Genomic DNA, 20,828 nt, shown 5'->3' with positions numbered 1-20,828 from the left:
AAAGTTTGAGAACCCCTGCATTAGAGTATAAAATAGTTGGAAGGATCATGTGAATGTGGTTGAATGAGTAGGACTCCATATCACACAATAATCAGAAGAAAGAAAAAAAAATAAAAAATACAAACACAAGTAGTATACACATGTAAAGTCATAATGAAGAAAAGAAAGTAAAGGAGGAAAAAAATTAACATTATCATGGCTCTCCTCCAGTCATCCTTACTCTTTTTGTCTTTAGTGAATTTGATCAGTTCAGTTACTTCTTCATATCACTACATGTTAGCTCTGACTAATATATATTTATGTATTTGTCCTAACCATTGGAGAATGTAACTCATTGTATTTCATATTTAGTTTTTGTTTTGTATTTATTTTCTTCGCATTTGTTGTGTTGGTATCATTTCCCCCTCTCTTCTCTGTAATTCTATTATTATTATTATTATTATTATCATTATTATTATCATTATTATTATTATTATTATTATTATTATTATTATTATTATTATTATTATTATTATTACCTCCGCCAAGGAGGTTATGTTTTTGCCAGGGTTTGTTTGTTTGTCTGTTTGTTTGTCTGTCCGTTAGTGTACAACATAACTCAAAAAGTTATGGACAGATTTGGATGACATTTTCAGGGTTTGTTGGAAATGGGATAAGGAAGGAATGATTAAATTTTGGTGGTGATCGGGGGTGGGGGGGCCCACGGGGGGGGGGTGGGGGGCACTGATCAGCCTTGGCGGAGGTCTGCGCTCTCCGAGTGCTTCTAGTTATTATTATTATTATTATTATTATTATTATTATTATTATTATTATTATTATTGTTATTATGCAATAATTGTTCATTTGAATATAGCATCTACAATAGCTATGATGTAAATCAGTGACATTAGGCATGTTTGACATAATAGTTACTAACACATTTTTCTATGTCAGGTTTGTATATTATTTTATTGATGGTGCTATTGATCAGTTCCTCCAGTCAACCATCCAAACAAAACAAACATGATACAAAAATTCATAGAATGTTATAAAACTAGAAGCACTCGGAGAGCACAGACCTCCGCCAAGGCTGATCAGTGGGCCCCCCCACCCCCGATCACCACCAAAATTTAACCATTTCTTCCTTATCCCATTTCCAACAAACCCTGAAAATTTCATCCAAATCTGTCCATAACTTTTTGAGTTATGTTGCACACTAACGGACAGACAAACAAACAAACAAACAAACAAACAGACAAACAAACAAACAAACAAACAAACCCTGGCAAAAACATAACCTCCTTGGCGGAGGTAATTAATGACACTATTACTGAAACAGGGCTCTGAAACTGATCCATGAACATCTACCAGGCCATATATGTACTGTATGTGCTTTCAGGAGGAGTGTTGAACAACACCTCATTGCAAAAACGGTGGAATATGGAGAATTCACAACGATAGTTTACACAGGGTTAAGGCAGGAGTGAGTGTAAATAAAGCTGTGTTTCATTAACAAAACTATTTTAGTAAAACAGCAGTAAAACAAACCTGGTCAACTCAAACAAAATAACTTCAACTTAAAACTAACAGAAAAAATAGGACCAAGGGTTCTGTAGTCCAGCTGCATATTTAAAGATATTAATTGACATTTGTTTGACCTTTCAAGGTCAAAGGTCATGGCACCAAATGAAGGTCCATATGTGACTTCTTATGTGTTACCAATAGTAATTATATCAATATCTTCAACCGTTTTCAAGTTATAGCACTTAGAAATGTGTCCCATTATAAACCAAGGGGGATTTTTAACATTTCAAAAATTCATTAAAAAAAATAAAAAATAAACATCTCCCAATTCTTTGAACAAACTTGGTAGACCTTTCCTCACAGATGTTCCACAACAAATATCAAGTGATTCTGACTGACGGTTTTGGAGAAGAAGATTCTTGAAAAATTGTTTACAGATGGACGACAACTGACACGAAGAAGAAGAAGGAGAAGGAGAAGGAGAAGAAGAAGAAGCTTTACATAAAGCAGATAAAAACAGAAACCAAACACATTAAAAAAAAAAAACAAAAAAAAAACAATGGTCCATCGGTCCTTTCCGTTGGACTAGAAACTACAGCAGGCTACAGCCTCAGCTTTCTCTCATCCACATGGACCATACCACCTGCACAGGTAAGGGGAGGGGTGACCTTAACATGGAATGAAAAGGGCATCAGCAAACAAACAAACAAGCAAATACACAAACATACGGCTACACTGAAGCATAAATGCTCATATTCTAGCAGAATATTCATCTCTTTGTCCTCCTTGAATACCTCTGTGCCCTAAAATTAGTGCTGAGGACCTAATCAGACCTGGTGTCACTCTCTCTGATTAAAACAATAAAGCACACACTCCCCCTCACACACTGTCCATAATTCATAATAATGTGAACTGACAGTCTAATCAATAATCAACACACAAATGGAAATACTGGAAATTCACTGATTTCAGTAGTAAGTGAGTCAATTTTAGTTATATAACACTTTTCATGGATAAAACCACAAAGTGCTTTGCAGTTTAAATACCAGGTTAAACCAGGATAAAAACAAAACAGTAGTACAGAGAAACACAATAAAACGAGTAGGGGTGTTAGAAAACATCGGTTTTGCAATATATCATGATATTTCATTTCACGATACTGTGTCGATATTAAAAAGTACTGTGTCGATATTTTTTAGGTATTTATTCAAATGCAGATATGACGGAGGTTCATTTTTGTTTTTAGGTTTCCTTTAGTGTTTATATTTTATTCATTATTATTTAACACTGTTGTATTAAATAATGTTTATTTGAAGCATCCTAAAAGTACTTTTTACTGTCTGAGCGGCAGATGTTAGTTCCTTTTGGAAACTAGGAGAATTAGAAAAATGTTGTGATACAGCATTAGATCCTGTTCTGATCAAATAAAAATGTGTTTAGTGTTTGTACATATTTCTGGTGTAATTAAATTCTTCTAGGAAATAATCTTTAAAAAAAAAAGAAACAAACAAAAAATGGCTTTTTAACAGTATCATGATATATCGTGATATATTGCATTATGATCTCAGTATTGTCATTTGCATCATTTCACCAGATTCTTGCCAGTACACACCCCTAAACACGAGCCCGCCAGAAAATAAATTATTAACAGAACATCAATGTTTTTAAAATGCATTTCGGCTAAAATTTACTTAGGGGGTCAAATGAGTGGCCATTTTTGTCACAAAAAAAAAAAGTTGTAAGAAATGCATAGAACTGTGTTGAAATAATGCTAATCCATTTGTGCACAGACTACTGATATTATTTGACAGTGGAAGCTCTATTTTCAGAAATATTGGATTTTGAATAGCATGTGTATGTGAAAACTTTTGCTGGTGGACGGACGTGACATTACCCATGATGATCTGGTCAGTACCAGTACTTTATTAGGAATAAACTTATAGACGTACTATTGCTAATTCTCCTCTTATTCATAAATGTTAGTATTGTGGAACAGTTGACACAAAAACACAAAATGTGGCAGTGGACGGATGTGACATGGTTGTTACAGATCCCATCATACTGATGCTCGGCAGCCATGTCACCGTTTACACTAATGATCCCTGTGCAAAAACTGGGATCAGAATTATTTATTGTATAGTTTATCATCATACTAAAGAGTAAATAACAATATAGAATTGTTATTTCTTTATAAAAATGCTTCTTATTAGAAAACTGTTGATTTAAAAAGGGACGTGTGACATTCTTAATGTATGTATTGGTGTAACATAAGCAGGATGGATCAGCACCATACTCCATATTGAACCTGTAAAAATAAAACATGTGATATGTAGTATAGAATCTGGTAAGAAAAACTGGGGAATCTAAAAGAATAGAATATTTGTTTTTCAGGTCAATTCAGTTCAAATATAACTTGGCCATTTGTGACATGAAAATATAGCATTAATTGTGATGAAACTGGACATTTTTGAGCTGAAAACATAGTTCATATGAGCATCAACATGTTGCAACAGAACTGAAATCCTGTAAATTTGCAGAACTTGCCAACACAAAGTTCACTTATATTGATTTCTTACGCACAAAGACAGAAATAAGACCTCTAAGCAAATTTTAGCCAATTTATTTCCAGTATAGAAGCCTTAAAATCTTGGCTAGAGTCTCTCTAATTGATTACTTTCCATACATGTAAATGATTTCTTATCCCTGACCCCTCTCTCCACTCTAAAGCCATAAAATGCAAATTAAGCTGTAAATCTATCAATCTGTTTCTTTTCACTTCACAACTTGCTTACTCTGTGTCATGTTTTGCAAGTCAAAATTGCTCCAAATTGCAGGCTTCGCTGAGCAAATTTAAAAAACAAAAAAGAAAGAAAGAAATGTCATGTCGTGCCATTACATAATCAAAACATCGTGAATGATGGATTGGTTGTTTGTAAGGCTCTACTATATTATTAGTCTCCCACTTGTAGAATGCATGAGTGGAGAAATCAGGGACAGGAGGAGGTGAAGTGTTGGTTCAGTCTCCCTCTGAGCCCGTTCATGTATTCATAAACTATGAATGCCATCCAATTTGAACGCCGGTGTCTGTGCCAGCTTTGTCCCCATTGTGTTATAGACTCCATCTGATCGAGCACCAGATTCATCAAACTGACAGAACGGTGCAGCTCTGAGACACGTTCCATGTGCAGATCCTCGGTTCTCAAGTCTTAAAGATCCCAAACAGATGCATTAAACCACAACTGTCAAATCCAGCCCGCCAAAGGGTCCAGTCCGACCCTTGGGATGAAGTTGTGAAATACACTAAGATATTAACTTTTTTTTTTTTGTTCAGGTTCCACATTCAGACCAATTCAATCTCAAATGGGTCAAACTAGTAAAATACTATCATAATAACACTGGTCAGCAACAAATTTATTAAGTTTTTTGAGCTGATTTAGGATAATTTTGGTGTGCTGAATCTAAAAATCACATTAATTTTGCTCAATCAGGTCAACTTTCTGAACTATGCTACATATTGGCTTTTTAACATTTTTGCTTACATTTATGGGCATTTTCACATCATATGATACAAAATTCTTTCATATTTCTTGCAATAAACAAGTTCTGAAGATTTTACTTTTGACAATTTATGATTAATGTTTTTTTTAATATTACAGGTGAATGAAATGGCTTCGACTAGAAGATCTTGTAAAAATAAGCCTGACGTATTCTGCTACATCTGCGGTGAATACACCATTGTACCTAACAGGAAGTCACAAGTTTCATAAAGTGTGCTTACCAATCTTATTTTGGTATTAAATTTGGTGACAAAGATATAGTCCATGGGCTAATAGGGGTCACCGTGCACCCCCCCATAACATTACTAGACCATGATTTTTTATTCCCTTGGACCTTCCTGAAGAAGAAAATATGATGCCATCATCAAAATTTTGGGATGGACTACCCATCAGCAGACAGTTTCAAAATGGCCGCCGACGCGACTCAAAAAATCCTGTTCGGGCTCATAACTTTGCAAATATGACAGATAGAGACGTGATTTTGGTGACTATACCTATGTTTTTGAGTACCAGCAATCCAATAAACCACACTGTAACAGCCTATGACCATCTCTTCAACTTTAGAATTGAAAAATATCAGTTTCAGACGATAATTTTGAGTGGTGCCTCAAGAATTGATTCCCTGTTTCATGTTTTTTTTTTCAGTGATTCACCTGCGCATTATCAATCGAAGAACAGTATTTTCTCAAATTCTATTTTGTCATAAAAATGTACTTACATCTTCTTTTTTCTTTTAAGGTGTCCATTCTGAATGAAAATGGCGCACAAGAAACGTAAGAGGGATGTGAGTGTCACCGACACTGGTCACGAATCTGAACTCTGCATCATTCATTACACGGACACGTCATCATTAGCTTTGGGTAGTCCATCCCAAAATTTTGATGTTGGCATCATATTTTCTTCTTCAGGAAGGTCCAAGGGAATAAAAAATCATGGTCTAGTAATGTTATGGGGGGGTGCACGGTGACCCCTATTGGCCCATGGACTAAAGTTTGGGCGCCACACATGGTATGCAAGTCATGCACCGAGTATCTGCGTCAGTGGACCAAAGGCAAGAAGAGTTCTGTGAAGTTTAATAAATACATCCTGTTAGAAAATGATTTTTTTTCTCTTAAAACCTATTTTGGGTGAGAACTATATAAAAAAATCAACTGATAAAGTCACAAAAATGTAATCAATTTTGTGAGAAGATCAAATTTTTCAAAATCAAATTAGCAAAAAACCCTGACCTGATTGAGAAAAACAGATGTCATTTTTGGATTTAGCGGTGCAAAATGGTCCTAATTCAGTTGAAAAAACCTAGACAACTTGCAAAACAAATTTTTTGTAACCCACTGTAATCTATAAATACTCACAACTCCAAATTTTTTCGCCTAGTAAATGTAAATATTTTCATGTATTTACACTAAAACAAAGTATAATTTCGCAAAAAATGTGAATAACCTGAACAAATATGAACAACCTGAAATGTTTTAACAGAAGTAAGTTCAATTTTAACAACATTCTGCCTGATATTAAATGTTTGTAGATAATGTAATGTAATGTGTGTTTGTAGATCCACTGTGATCTGTGAGTTATAATGTACATGTGGAAATGATAAACTGAGGCAGAATATTGTTAAAATTACACTTATTTTTTTTTAGTTTGTTCATGTTATTCACATTGTTTGACAGGATAGTTTGTAGATGTAAACATTTTCATTGTTTACTTCTACTTTTTTCACTCTAAAACATTGAGAAAATTTTGGAGCTGATATTATTTCTAGATTATTATGTTATTATTTTACTGGTTCGGCCCACTTTAGATCAAATTTAGCTGAATGTGGCCCCTGAACTAAAATGAGTTTGACACCCCTGCATTAAACCATACACAGCAGATAAAACTGAGTCCAACTGCCAGGAAACACTGGCTCTGAGGACAGTCAGTGGAGAAACCCTCCTCACCTTTTGTGTGGTCACTGTTTCCATGGCAGCTTTGGGTGGACGCCTCTTCCTTTTCCTCACCGCTGGACACGGTGGCTCCTTCCCAAGGGCCGGAGACTCCTTTACCACCACTTCCTCTGCATGGACAGAAACAAGTGGCTTCTCTTTGGGCTTTTTCTTCCTCTGAAATGATAATTATTCCATGAATAATGCGAGGCAGTGTTCATACAAGTACAGCAGAGTCGTCACGATAGTTGTAGCGTCTTTACACAGTGACGTTACTGTCAAATGTAAAGGCCTCAGTGGGCAGTTTTGGTCACTACATACTGTTATGAGGAGTGGATGATGGATTCAGATACTGAAGTTAAATAAAAAATAGTAATAACGCAGTGAAAAAACTAGGTAAAACTGTAGCTAAGTAAAATGCATTGGAAGTAAAGCAATGGCGATTTCTCATAGACTGCAAGGGAAGCTCGGCTTCCCCTAAAATTATAAAAATTAAATGGTCAAATATGTTCGGTTGTGTTGACATTTCATTGACTACAAATGTGTTAGAACACGTTCATCTCACAGATGAGTTCGTTCAGAATCAGCTTTATCACAAATCAACAGACTCAATGTTGTTCACTTCTCATACATTCCCGTTGCGCTGTTTTCTCATTCGATCTCTGCTCAGTGCATTTGTCCGTAGAAACCCGGCGTCCATGCACTTCAATGGGACTGGACGGTAATTGGATAAATGCCACGATGTTGTCCCGCCCCGGACACTCAGCATCTCTGGGGGTGAATGGAGCTGTGGGTGGAGCTTGGCCGGGCTGGACACCGGGCTTCCACGCACTGATTGGAGGATCAGTCAAAAGGCTGAATCCTGTTTGATTGACAGCTATTTTGAGATTTACTCCTTCACTTGACAGAGTTCAGTTTAATACCGCCGCACATTCTGTTGTGAAATCAAGAGAGAAACTACTACGAAATTACTTGTTCATTTCTTGCACTGTAAATAAAACACACTCATTGTACTTCCTTGTTTCAATTGAACATAATTTCAACGTTTTCTTGTTTAGCTGGTACGATAAGGTCACTGACCATTTTCTTAAAAAGGAACGGAGGGCCGAATTTATGTTTAAATAACTTGACTTTTTTTTTTTAATGTAAGCCAACAATGAGCTTCCCCTGTCTGAAAGACGAGCAGCCGCCACTGAAGTAAAGATAGTGAAAGCAGTAATTCATGTTACAGCCACATTCATGTATATTTTGCATTTTCCTGCTGTAGATGTTTAACATTGAGCTCACTCCAACTACTTTACAAACTTCTATCTAGTTAAATCTACAGCGGTGCATCGTATTCTGTAAAATCATCACGTTTGTGAAGATTCTGTCTAGCGAGAACCATATTTCTATCTCTAAAACATCTTTTAATAATGAGTTCAGAAAAAAAAACTAAAAAAAAAAAGGTCAATGTTTAGCTTTATGATAACACATTTTCCTCATTATCCAAGAAGGTTTTTGAAGAGTTTATTGACATTTTTATTATTGCATTGTGCAGTGCTCCCTGTCAGTATTTTACTGGTTGTTTCAGTTATGAATTTAACCCTTTCATGCATAGCGCCCACATTTGTGGACACATAGTTGAAGCTCACTTTCCAAAGGCTTATAAAGGCAATATTCTCCAAACCACATGGGGGCAGTCTCTATAGACCCTAAGCAATACAATGAAAATAGCATTATCTTAGTTTTAGAGTTTGGACTGTTCTGTGATCTCATACAGTAAACCCAAGGATAGGTTTACTGTCCATGTCTGTGGACAAGTTTCACAGCTTTATACAAAAAAGAAAAAAAAAAAAAACTAAAAAGAGCTGTCCACCGCAAAGGACATTCCATAAAATTTTAAAAACGCATCTAAAAAAATGGTTGCATCATAATGTTTCCAATATGGGCAATTATTTAATTAAAAAAAAAAAAAAAAAGCCAAAACTTGTACTTTTTTCCTGGGTCTCAGGAGGTTAAATATCTTCGTAATAACATAATGTGCCCACACTTGAAAACCTTTGGCCTTTAGTCCACACCAAAGTTTATGCACATATGGACAGACAGACATGCGGACAGACAGACGATGAACCAATGCCAATACCCTGCTGCAAGGGCTGAGGGTAAAAACCATATTTAAAAAAAAATTCAAAATACATTTCAACTTCAGCCGAACTTTGAGTAATAAAATCAATTTTTAAAAAAAATTTATACACATTTTTTCATAATTCATGCATAAAAGGGAAATAAAAAAATAACACTGATGGAATCCAGTATCAAACATTCCACCATTTCCCTGTGGGACTGTCCTGTTGTCCTCTTATACACCAGTCGCTGCTTGCACAGACTCTATTGGACAAAGCCTTCCTTATTCAACCCCCGCTGACTATGATTAATGCTGTCAGGTAAACAAACAGGGTTTTGTTTTTCTGCTGCTGAAGATGATGCCAACAACATTGCAGATTTTCAGACAACATGAGCGAAACTATCCTCTAGTATGAGACTGATATTAAATATGGAATATTATTATTATCCCATGGAGTCCTCATACATACACAACAAACAAAAACTTAAGCATATTTTGAATTTTTGGGTGATTTTTTTTCAGTTGGGATTCTTGCACAGCGCTTTTTACTTTTTTATGTGTGAATTGAAACACATTTTTTTAATGACCAGACTGTTTTATTTACAAATGGCAAAAATGACCAAAAAAAGAAATATCCTTAAATTTTTGTTTTGTTTGTAGTGTATATCCATAGTAAGTCATTCATTCAGTAAAGTATTCAGATCAGTGATCGGACACACACACCAGGTTTCAAAGGAGTTACTGTACAGCTCATTATAGGCAATAAATATAACTGACAATGTACGAGTGACATGTTCATTGTCCAAAAGAACAGTTCTGTCTTTCATTCAGTTGTTGAAAATGACATGTATTCATAATGAAATCATTCATGTTCTGCCCATTATGACAGCTCAGAACCACGGGTCGTTGCAGGGCATGATGGGAACATGCTCAGACTCCTCCCACTCCTCCCTCTGTTTATGCCTTTTAAAGATACTAAGCTGTATTGTGTTTCATTATCCTGCTATGACCTCTTATCTGCTTCAGTAGATGTTTACAGACACGTTTTTCCAACTGTTCCACACTTCTATGTTTTCCTGCGGGTCCATTATTTCAACACAGAACTCTTTGTCCAAACCGACACTTGACAGCCCGATAACTTATGGTCTCTGTATTTTTCTGGTTAATGTGTTTGTCACAGAGACTGGTCACATGTCTCTTTGTCTGTCGGCTGTCCGCTGCATTAGGAAATGGACCTTTATTGGCATGTTGGAGCCACTCAGACAAAGAGCTTCACTCATGGAGCTGTTTTCAGAAAGCCTCTCGAACTTATCGCACACAATGACCACACAGTGCCTCTACAGTTTGTGACAACACTCATAGTGACGCTGCCAAAGCACACAAACCCAGACCAGTACAGTTACAGACGGGCCCACGTGGAGTATATTTAGTAAAACAGTGATAAAGCTGCAGCTGCTGAGAGCTTATATGACTGTTATTATATAGGAAGCACGTAAGGCACCTTCGAGATATATGAGGGGCAACTGAAAAGTTTTGTGCCTAACATGGAAAGGATTAAGATATGAAGACCAAATTTGGTCCATGAAATCTTTCACATATCTTAATCCTATCCACTAAATTTCTTGGTCGTAGCAATCTTTTTCCCTGTTTTACAGGTCCCTGAACTTTCTGTATCAAGTGTTTCCTGAAAAATGGACAAACTTGAGTATCGGCACTGACACTCTTTGAGGCAAACCCATCCAATTTCTTGGACCGATTTGTGACTATGGATGAGACTTGGGTCCATCACTATCAGCCTGAGACCAAGGGCCAGTCAAAACAATGGAAACATCCCATGTCACCAACCCCAAAGAAGGCAAAGGTCGTACCTTCTGCTGGCAAGGTCATGGCCTCTGTTTTCTGGGATGCGCAAGGAGTGCTACTGGTGGACTACCTCCAGAAGGATTGTACTATCAATGGACAATACTACTCTGACCTACTGAAGCGGCTACGAGAGAGCATCAAGAAAAGAGGACGGGAATGATCACAAAAGGGGTCTTGTTTCATCAGGACAATGCTCCAGCGCATTCATCAGTGATTGCAATGGCAACCACTCGGGACTGTGGCTTCCAACTTGTTCCACACCCACCACATTCACCAGACCATCCCGTCAGACTTCCACCTCTTCTCAAATCTCAAAAAGCATTTGGCTGGACAACACTACACCACTGATGAGGAGGTCATTGATGCCATCAACTCCCACCTGGAGGACCAACCAAAGGATTTCTACTGCAGCGGCATTGAGGCACTCCATCACCGCTGGTGGAAGTGTGTGGACTCACAAGGGGACTACGTTGAAAAATAGTGCAATAAAGTACTTCTACCTCCGACCATCTCTTGGAGGCTCAAAACTTTTCATTTGCCCCTCGTATATGGTTTATATTTGTTTAGAGTAAAGTAGTACATGAAGTGTACAATCAACTGTGCCAGACGTCTTGCAAGTGACAAAATTTGGTCGTTTCCGCACAATTTACAAGACAGTGACAGCAACAGTTCCAGTGAGTCAACAATCTGAGGTCCAATGTGGTCTCCAGGGTCTGTAAGGTCCACCTCTGCATGAACAGTGAGTGTACCTGCTTTGTTAGGTACCATGAAGTAATGGTACTAATGTAAGGAATGATGTTCAAAGGGAGAATGTGGATGTGGACAGGGGTCTGGATCAGTGCTTATGCTGGTCTAACGTTCTAAAATACATGTTCCTTTCACTTTACGTGTGTTTTTATTGTATTTTTATATATACTTCTTGGATTTTTTAAAATTTCTTTGCCACATACGGGTAAGGAACTAAATATGGTAACTTGATTGAGCTTGATTGTCTACATCACAATAAAAAAATTTTGAAAAATTTCGCAAAAGTAATAAATTCTCATGTCATCCAATAACACACTAAGATTGAAATGTTGAATTTCAGAGTATTTCTTTGAGAAAGCATGTTTTTCTTTTTTCTCACACATCATCTGATTTTGCTTTTGTCTACTGGAGGATGTGAAGAGAACCATACTCTACTAAATTCAGGTTTACATGTATTTTTTTTTTTTTTTTTCATGCGCTACCCTTAAAGTTGATGCATGATATAATTAAATTAGGTTCCATAATAAATCCTTGCTCATTAAGATAAAGAACACTGGGGTTTGTTGGTCTAATGTTCTAAAAGTGATGTTCTAATGTTCTAAAATACATGTTCCTGTGATCTTACATGTGTTTTTATAGTTTTTTTTTTTATTTACTTATTGGATTTTTTTTTTCCACTTACAGGCAAGGAACCAAATATGGTAACTTCATTGACCTTGATTTTCTACATAACAATAAAGAAGTTTGAACAATTGTAATGTCCTCCAATAACACACTAAGGCTGAAATGTTGAATTTCAGGATGTTTCTATGAGTGAACTATAAAGGGTTAGAGACTGACTTAAAGACTATTTTTGTGCATCTTCCAAGTGAATTTTTCTCTACATTTAACCTTTCATGAGTGATGTTTTAATGTTCTAAAATACATGTTCCTTTCACCTTACAGTTGTTTTTATAGTATTTTTTATATACAGGGTGGGGAAGCAAAATTTACAATATTTTGAGGCAGTGATTGAAAGACAGTGTATGACCAGTTAGTTTATTGAAAGTCATGAGAATTTATTCACCACAAGAAAATTTACATAATACAAAATGTTTTTATTCTATGTGTCCTCCTTCTTTCTCAATAACTGCCTTCACACGCTTCCTGAAACTTGCACAAGTGTTCCTCAAATATTCAGGTGACAACTTCTCCCATTCTTCTTTAATAGTATCTTCCAGACTTTCTGGTAATAGTTTTGCTCATAGTCATTCTCTTCTTTCCATTATAAACAGTCTTTATGGACACTCCAACTATTTTTGAAATCTCCTTTGGTGTGACGAGTGCATTCAGCAAATCACACACTCTTTGACGTTTGCTTTCCTGATTACTCATATGGGCAAAAGTTTCTGAAAAGGTATGGATAATAGTGTTAGGTATGATTATGACATCAATATATGTTTGGTTTCAAAACAACTGACGTAGTGCCTGCTGAGAAAAAACAACTAAATGTTCATTGGAAATTTTGCTTCCCCACCCTGTATATACTGCTTGTATTTTTTTTTTTTTTTTTGTGACTCGCAGGCAAGGAACCAAATGTGATAACTTCATTGACCAAGATTTTCCAAATAACAATAAAAAATTTTGAAAAAATTCACAAAAGTAATAAAGTCTTATTTCTATGAGTGAACAATAAAGGGTTAAAGACTGATTTAAAGACTATTTTTGCGTGTCTTCCAAGTAAATTTTTCTCTATAGTTAACCTTTCATAAGTGGTTTATCGCCCAACATTATGATATTATCCTCTGCATTTACAGTGAAATGCACGTATTGTCCTATATTAACCCTTTCATGCATGAATTATGAGAACCTTAATCAAGATTTTTTTCCTGAGTGTTTTTATTCTTCTTCAGGCATGAAAAAAAACAACAAAAAAACAATGTGAATAAATTTTCTTTATGAACCTCACCCTTATGAACATTAGTTACAAAACTGTCCACTATGCATATTTTAGAAGCAAAGAGACATGTATTTACTGATATACTGTGTGAAAACTATGACATTAAAACATTTTTAACCTCCTCAGACCCAGCTATGGGTTTTCTGTCCACATTTGTGGACAACAGTTTCACAACTTTATACTAAAAAAAAGAAAAGGAAACTGTCCACCACAAAGAACATTCCATAAAATTTTTAAAATCTGCATCTGAAAAAACTGTTGCATCGTGATGTTTCCAATATAGACACTGATTTAATAAAAAAACAAAAAAAGCTGGTACTTTGCTGACATTTCCTGGGTCTGAGGAGGTTAATGCTGCTAATTTGATGTTTTCTCATATTTTAACATAATGTAATACTAGGTATTGCTCACTTCATGAAGATAATATGTAAAAAAAAAAAAAAGATAACTTTTTGTCTAACCAAAAAACAAAACAAAAAACCCCTGTTAATTACAGTCTAATAACAACTAGTATTTTTTTTTTTTACACTCAAACATGTTACTGCAGATCAGGTTTATCAGAAACAGCAAAGTTACAGTAATGGTATGAATGTCAGTGTATGAGATGATGCATCAGCGTCCACTGTGTTGGCTGATATGGAACTAAAACAACAAAACCCATGAATATACAAGAGAACAGCTGGAGAATAACTGTCCACTGTAGTGACCACAATGCATGAAAGGGTTAAATGTACTGATCATGTAGATGTTCATAAAAGCTCAGGGTAAATTCAAAGGTTATTATATCAAAACTTGAAAAATTAAGAAAAAGATACTTTTTATAAGCAAAATATATGATTAAATGAACTTTAAAATAACCATCTACAACCGCTGTCATTTGTCCAACTCCATGGGTTTTACTGGTGAATCAGTGTTGTAGAAGATGACAGTGTTTCCATGGTAACTACGAGACCTCTGAACGTCCAAATGGGTCATGTCTGATTTTGCTGATAAGCTGAGAAACTGCATTTATCTCAATTATCTACATGTATTGATAGGATTAGTGGTTTAGATTTCATTAAACATTTTAGATCAGCAGATGCTTTTAGTCACCGGAGATTGTTGAGATCTTAAAACTATAAACACTTTCTCCAAGTTGCAAAAGTCTGGTCTATTGAGCAAAACTATTCCCAGTTTTGTGCTTTAGTTAAAGTCAGTTCATGTTTTATTTTTAAAGGAACATTACTGCTCACTCTGGAAACATTACATGCATCACTTCCTTCACATTTTTCTCACCAGACAGTCCAAAGAAAGAACAGGACGTAATGTTTCAGGCTGAATCACCGCTCTGCAGCCAAGTGTGGAAACATCAGGTGGAAAACTATTCTTACACTTTAAATACGATAATGTCAACATTATTATTTTCATTTTGACCTCATTTTGTTTCCAGTGTGGTGTTTATCAAGGTGAAACCCTAGTGTTCTTTATCTTAATGAGCAAGGATTTATTATGGAACCTAATCATATCATGCATTAACTTTAAAAGTAGCGCATGATTAAAAAAAAAAAAAAAAAAAATACACGTAAACCTGAATTAGTAGAATATGGTTCTGTGCACATCCTCCAGTACACAGAAGCAAAATCAGCTGATTTGTGGCAAAAAAGAAAAACACACTTTCACACTCACAGTTTAAGTGTGAATGAAAAATAAAAGATATTTAATAAAATAATACAAGTGCATTTTAATTTTTATTCTTATTTATCTGTTTATTTATTTATTACTGATGGGCTGTGGTATTTGGACACTGGGAAATTCCTTTGTTAGACATCAATCTCCAGTCGGCCTCTTATCCAGTGACAACTTCCAACACATTTTGGTTGATGTCAAATTATTTGATTTTTGATTTAATGATTTATTCCGAACATGCAATGAAATTTAACATATATGCACTTGCAAAACATACATAATAATACAAATATCAAGAATCATAACAATCTTAGTCAGAGGAAAAGCACAATAATTCCATTTACATGCCCGAAAAGGGGTGGGAAGAAGTATAACTTATTTAATCCCGCCCCCTCTCCCTACAATATTATTAGTAATATAATATAAATGTCCCTCTTCCTTGTACATTACTCTTCTATATTTATATATCTATTCACACACACACAAACACACACACTCATTCATCCATATACATATATATACGTTTATACATATACACACATACAAATACACATATAATCTTTTACCAGTGCCTTTCTTAGTTGTGCTAGTGAATAAATAAACAAATAATAACTAACTCAAGGAAGGAAATATATACATAAACAACAGTGAACATATGGTGACAATTAATAACCTTCTTCCCTATATCTTTTGAAAAACATGTTCTTATAAGTGTTTTGGAATCGTCTTATGTTTGAACATTCCTTGTGCTTTGCATGTTACTTGTCTTTTATTCTGAAGTAGACACAACAGTCTGTTTGCACCATTAACATACAATGAAATCTTCAGTGTGTTCCAGTCTGTTTGTCTTAAACTTGACTTTAGTTTGCATCACAATCCAGTATTAGTTTGAACTTACACATGTGAGGAGTAAACTGTTTTTTTGTAGATGGATTAACCCATAAAAACCCAAACAGCCACTGGCAACCAAAATTATCTACGGATCTAAAATGTTTAATAACTTCTGAGCTACTAATCCTATCAATACATGTAAATAATTGGTGGAAAATACAGTTATTCATCTTTTCATGGTCATCAGATATGACCCAGCTGGACTTTCAGAGGCTCCATAGTTACCATGGAAACACTGTCATCTTCTACAACATTGATTCACCAGTAAAACCCATGGAGTTGAATCAATGACAGTGGATGGAAACACTTGTTTTATGTTCAATTAATGATATATTTGCTAATCAAGTCAGTTTTTCTTAATTTTTCTCTCTTTCTGACATAATAACCCTCAAATTTAACCCTTTCATGCATACTGGTCACTACAGTGGACATTTATTCTACAGCTGTTCTCTTGTATATTCATGGGTTTTCTGTTTTAGTTCCATATCAGCCAATACAGTGGGCATTTATGCATCATCCCAAACATTACAAATCATACCATTACTGTAACTTTGCTGCTCTTCAGAAACCTACTATACCAATTGCTGGTGGTTATTAGAGTGCAGTTAATATTTTCTGAAACAAAAAGGGTTTTTTGTGTGTATTATCTGCATGAAGTGAGTAATAACTAGTATTAGAGTATGAAAAAATGTGAAAAAACATCACATTAGCTGCATTAAAAATGTTTTTATTTCATAGTTTTCACACAGTTGATCACTTTCTGATATTGCGCTTTAAATACATGTATCTTTGCTTCAAAAATTAGACACATGGTGTCCAGCTGAGTGGACATTTTTGTAACTCCATTAAAAATGGGTTAATAAATCAATCAATCAATCAATCAATCAAATTGTTTTGGGTTTTTTTTCAGGCCAAAAGAGGAATAAAAACACTCAGGGAAAAAAAACAATCTTTACTATAGTTCTCATAATTCATGCATGAAAGGGTTAATGTGAGCTTTAATGAACACCTACAGGGGTTGGACAAACTAATGGAAACACCTTCACCTCAACATGATGATGCCCCAATCCATACAGTTAGAATTGTTAAAGAATGGCATGAGGAACATTCTAATGAAGTTGAGCATCTCGTATGGCCGGCACAGTCCCCAGACCTCAACATTATTGAGCATTTATGGTCAGTTTTAAAGATTCAAGTAAGACGTCGATTTCCACCGCCATCGTCTCTAAAAGAGTTGGAGGGTATTCTAACTGAAGAATGGCTTAAAATTCCTTTGGAAACAATTCACAAGTTGTATGAATCAATACCTCAGAGAATTGAGGCTGTAATTGCCGCAAAAGGCGGACCTACACCATATTAAATTATATTTTGTTGATTTTTTAAGGTGTTTCCATTATTTTGTCCAACCCCTGTACATGATCAGTGAATTAAATATAGGAAAATACCTGATTTTCACTGACAAAACACAAAGTAAAGAAGTTAATATTGCAATAAATGGTAATAAATTACCTAAGAGAGGTTAAAAAAAATCATTTGGGAGCTGCCACAAAAGTAGAACTGGGCCTTCATGGGTTAAACAAAATAATCATCTTCCTTGACGACTTTTAAGGCCCAACTCAACTGATCATGACGTTTAATTTTTGCTAAGATTCTGGTTTAGTGAGGCGCTTGTTCTGGTGCTGAACAGAATGGACCACCACTCAAACAGGGACAGGTCTACGGGGGGGCTACAGGTGATACTTCTATTGTCGATAAATAAAAAAAATACAAGAAAAACACATGTAAGGTGGAAGGAACATATATTTTAGAACATTAGACCAACATAAGTCCTGTCCGCACCCACATTCTCCCTTTGAACATCATTCTTTACATTAGTACCATTACTTCATGGTACCTAACAAAGCAGGTCCACTCACTGTTCATGCAGAGGTGGACCTTACAGACCCTGTAGACCACATTGGACCTGAGATTGTTGACTCACTGTTTTTACTGTAACCGTTACTTTCACTGTCTTTTAACGCATGTGGAAATTACAAAAAAAAAAAACAAAAAAAAAACAGTCACTTGCCCAATAAATGGGGTAATTAAAGAATATTTATTTTGTTTTTTATTAATAAATGCAGATACACTACAGGGAGACTTAACTGTTCTTTGTAAGCAAATAATGATGTTGTTTATGGTTTTACCCCACTGAGAGGATTTATTTATTTTAAAATAAGTTTTGCTAAATTCTGATAAATCAGTCATTTTTATGCAGAGTGAATCACTGTTGTGCATCATGAGGAAGAAAAACGTGTTGGAAAATTAATTTTAGATTTTAAACATGATGTTGATAATTGTTTTCATTTTGTCGGGAGAGCTCTTCATTAGAATCTTATTTGTTTCCAGACTTTAAGGCAAAAAGCTGCGTTTTTTTTTTTTTTTTTAATCATCATAACTTTTATAACTGCCTCTAAAACCTAATGAACATCTGCAGGATGAAAACAAAACATAACTAACCCTCAGCATGTTTTTGACATTATTAACAACAACTGAGGTCATAAAACTGTCAAAAAACCACAGCGATGTATAATTATAAAATAGTTATGGTTCAATACTCTGTAAAATAATGAACTTGTCAAACTGGTGAGACGTAGGAGCTGTTGATGAGTTATAAGGTGAAACACAAGTGAGCGAGGACCTCTAAAGTCTGAAGGAGGTATTACAAGTGGAAAGACAACCGCTGACTCTGGTTTTACCGTGTGTATGTGATGGAATTAAATATAGGAAATATTCAGAGTTGTTTTAACCCATAAAGACCCAGTGCTTCTTTTGTATCACTTCCCAAATGAATTAATCTCTCTATTTAACCTTTCTCAAGTGATTTATCACCATTTATTACAATATTCTCCTCTGTATATATAATTTTTTTCCAGTAAAAATCAAATATTTTGCTGTATTTGCTGTACAGGGTGGGGAAGCAAAATTTACAATATTTTGAGGCAGGGATTGAAAGACAGTGTATGACCAATTAGTTTATTGAAAGTCATGAGAATTTATTCGCCACAAGAAAATGTACATAATAGAAAATGTTTTTATTCTATGTGTCCTCCTCCTTTCTCAATAACTGCCTTCACACGCTTCCTGAAACTTGCGCAAGTGTTCCTCAAATATTCGGGTGAAAACTTCTCCCATTCTTGTTTAATAGTATCTTCCAGACTTTCTGGTAATAGTTTTGCTCATAGTCATTCTCTTCTTTCCATTATAAACAGTCTTTATGGACACTCCAACTATTTTTGAAATCTCCTTTGGTGTGACGAGTGCATTCAGCAAATCACACACTCTTTGACGTTTGCTTTCCTGATTACTCATATGGGCAAAAGTTTCTGAAAAGGTATGGATAATAGTGTTAGGTATGATTATGACATCAATATATGTTTGGTTTCAAAACAATTGACGTAGTGCCTGCTGAGAAAAAACAATTAAATGTTCATTGTAAATTTTGCTTCCCCACCCTGTATAATTCACTGATCATGTAGAGCACCGAACCTGGGGGGGCAGAGCTTTTTCTATTGCTGCCTCAACCCTCTGGAACCCCCACCCACCTACCATCCGACACTACTCCGACTTCAACACCTTCAAATCCCTTTTAAAAACTCACTTATTTAAGATTAAGATTTTTAATGTGTTTGGTTTCTGTTTTTATCTGCTTTATGAAAAGTGTTTTTGAGTTCCATGAAAAGCACTAAACAAACCAGTGTTTAGAGAACGCAAATCTTCGCCAAGCACGTGTGGATCGACTATTTCTTTTTAAATTAAACAGTTTCAATATTGTTCCATACGGCAGAAAAAGTTGACGCTTGGTACCAGTCATGTGTATGTCAAATTATATTCAATTCCAATCAATATTTGTTGAGTTATAATGAAAAATGTGTCATAAATGGGATTTTTAATGTTAAATGTAAATGTCCACAGAGTCCACATTCCACAGTGGATGTGGACAATTTTGTGACAGATATAAGATATTGTTATAAGCTGCAGGTGTATCAAAATGGAGGCTAATCGGAGTCGTTTTGAATTTTTTATGAATTTTCGAAAATTGCTCAATGATGAAAGATAGGAAAATTGTAGATTTTGTGACCTTGCTGTAACCTTGAACTTTGGCCTACTTGGCCCAAAATTTGATGGGTTCATCCCAGGGCCTAGGCCTATCTGTGGGTACAATTTGGTAAAGATGGTTGGAATAGTTTTCCCGTAAAATTTCTAGCAAACAAACAAACACACAAAGCAAAGTGATCACAATACCTCCTGGCGTAGGTAATAAAATGTATTATTATTATTATTATTATTATTAGATGTCTATAAAAAATCTGATTACAGTTGAGGATTATTATATCAGAAACGGAGAAAACTGAAGAAAAAGCAACTTTTTCAGTCAAATCTATCATTAACTGAACATAAACCAAGTGTGTCCATCCACTGTCACTGATCCCACTCCATGGGTTTTACTGGTGATTCAATGCTGTAGAAGATGACAGTGTTTCCATGGTAACTACAGAACCTCTGAACATCCAAATGGGTCATATCTGATGACAATGAAAAGACGACAAACTGCATTTTACACCAATTATTTACATGTACTGATAGAT

The 20,828-nt window shown here is 35.3% G+C and overlaps 1 protein-coding gene across 1 annotated transcript in view; it reads right to left on the bottom strand.

Moving 5' to 3' along the window:
- pleca (plectin a) overlaps positions 1–20,828 on the bottom strand; it is a 354,738-nt gene that overhangs the window by 332,713 nt on the left and 1,197 nt on the right. The window contains 1 exon segment of the mRNA XM_030147347.1: positions 7,004–7,165. Within this exon segment, the coding sequence (XP_030003207.1) occupies positions 7,004–7,165 (162 nt within the window).

This window comes from Sphaeramia orbicularis, chromosome 11 (assembly GCF_902148855.1).
Source record: "Sphaeramia orbicularis chromosome 11, fSphaOr1.1, whole genome shotgun sequence".
In the NCBI taxonomy this organism is placed as follows: Eukaryota; Metazoa; Chordata; class Actinopteri; order Kurtiformes; family Apogonidae; genus Sphaeramia; species Sphaeramia orbicularis.
This window is presented reverse-complemented; position numbering and strand designations above follow the sequence as displayed.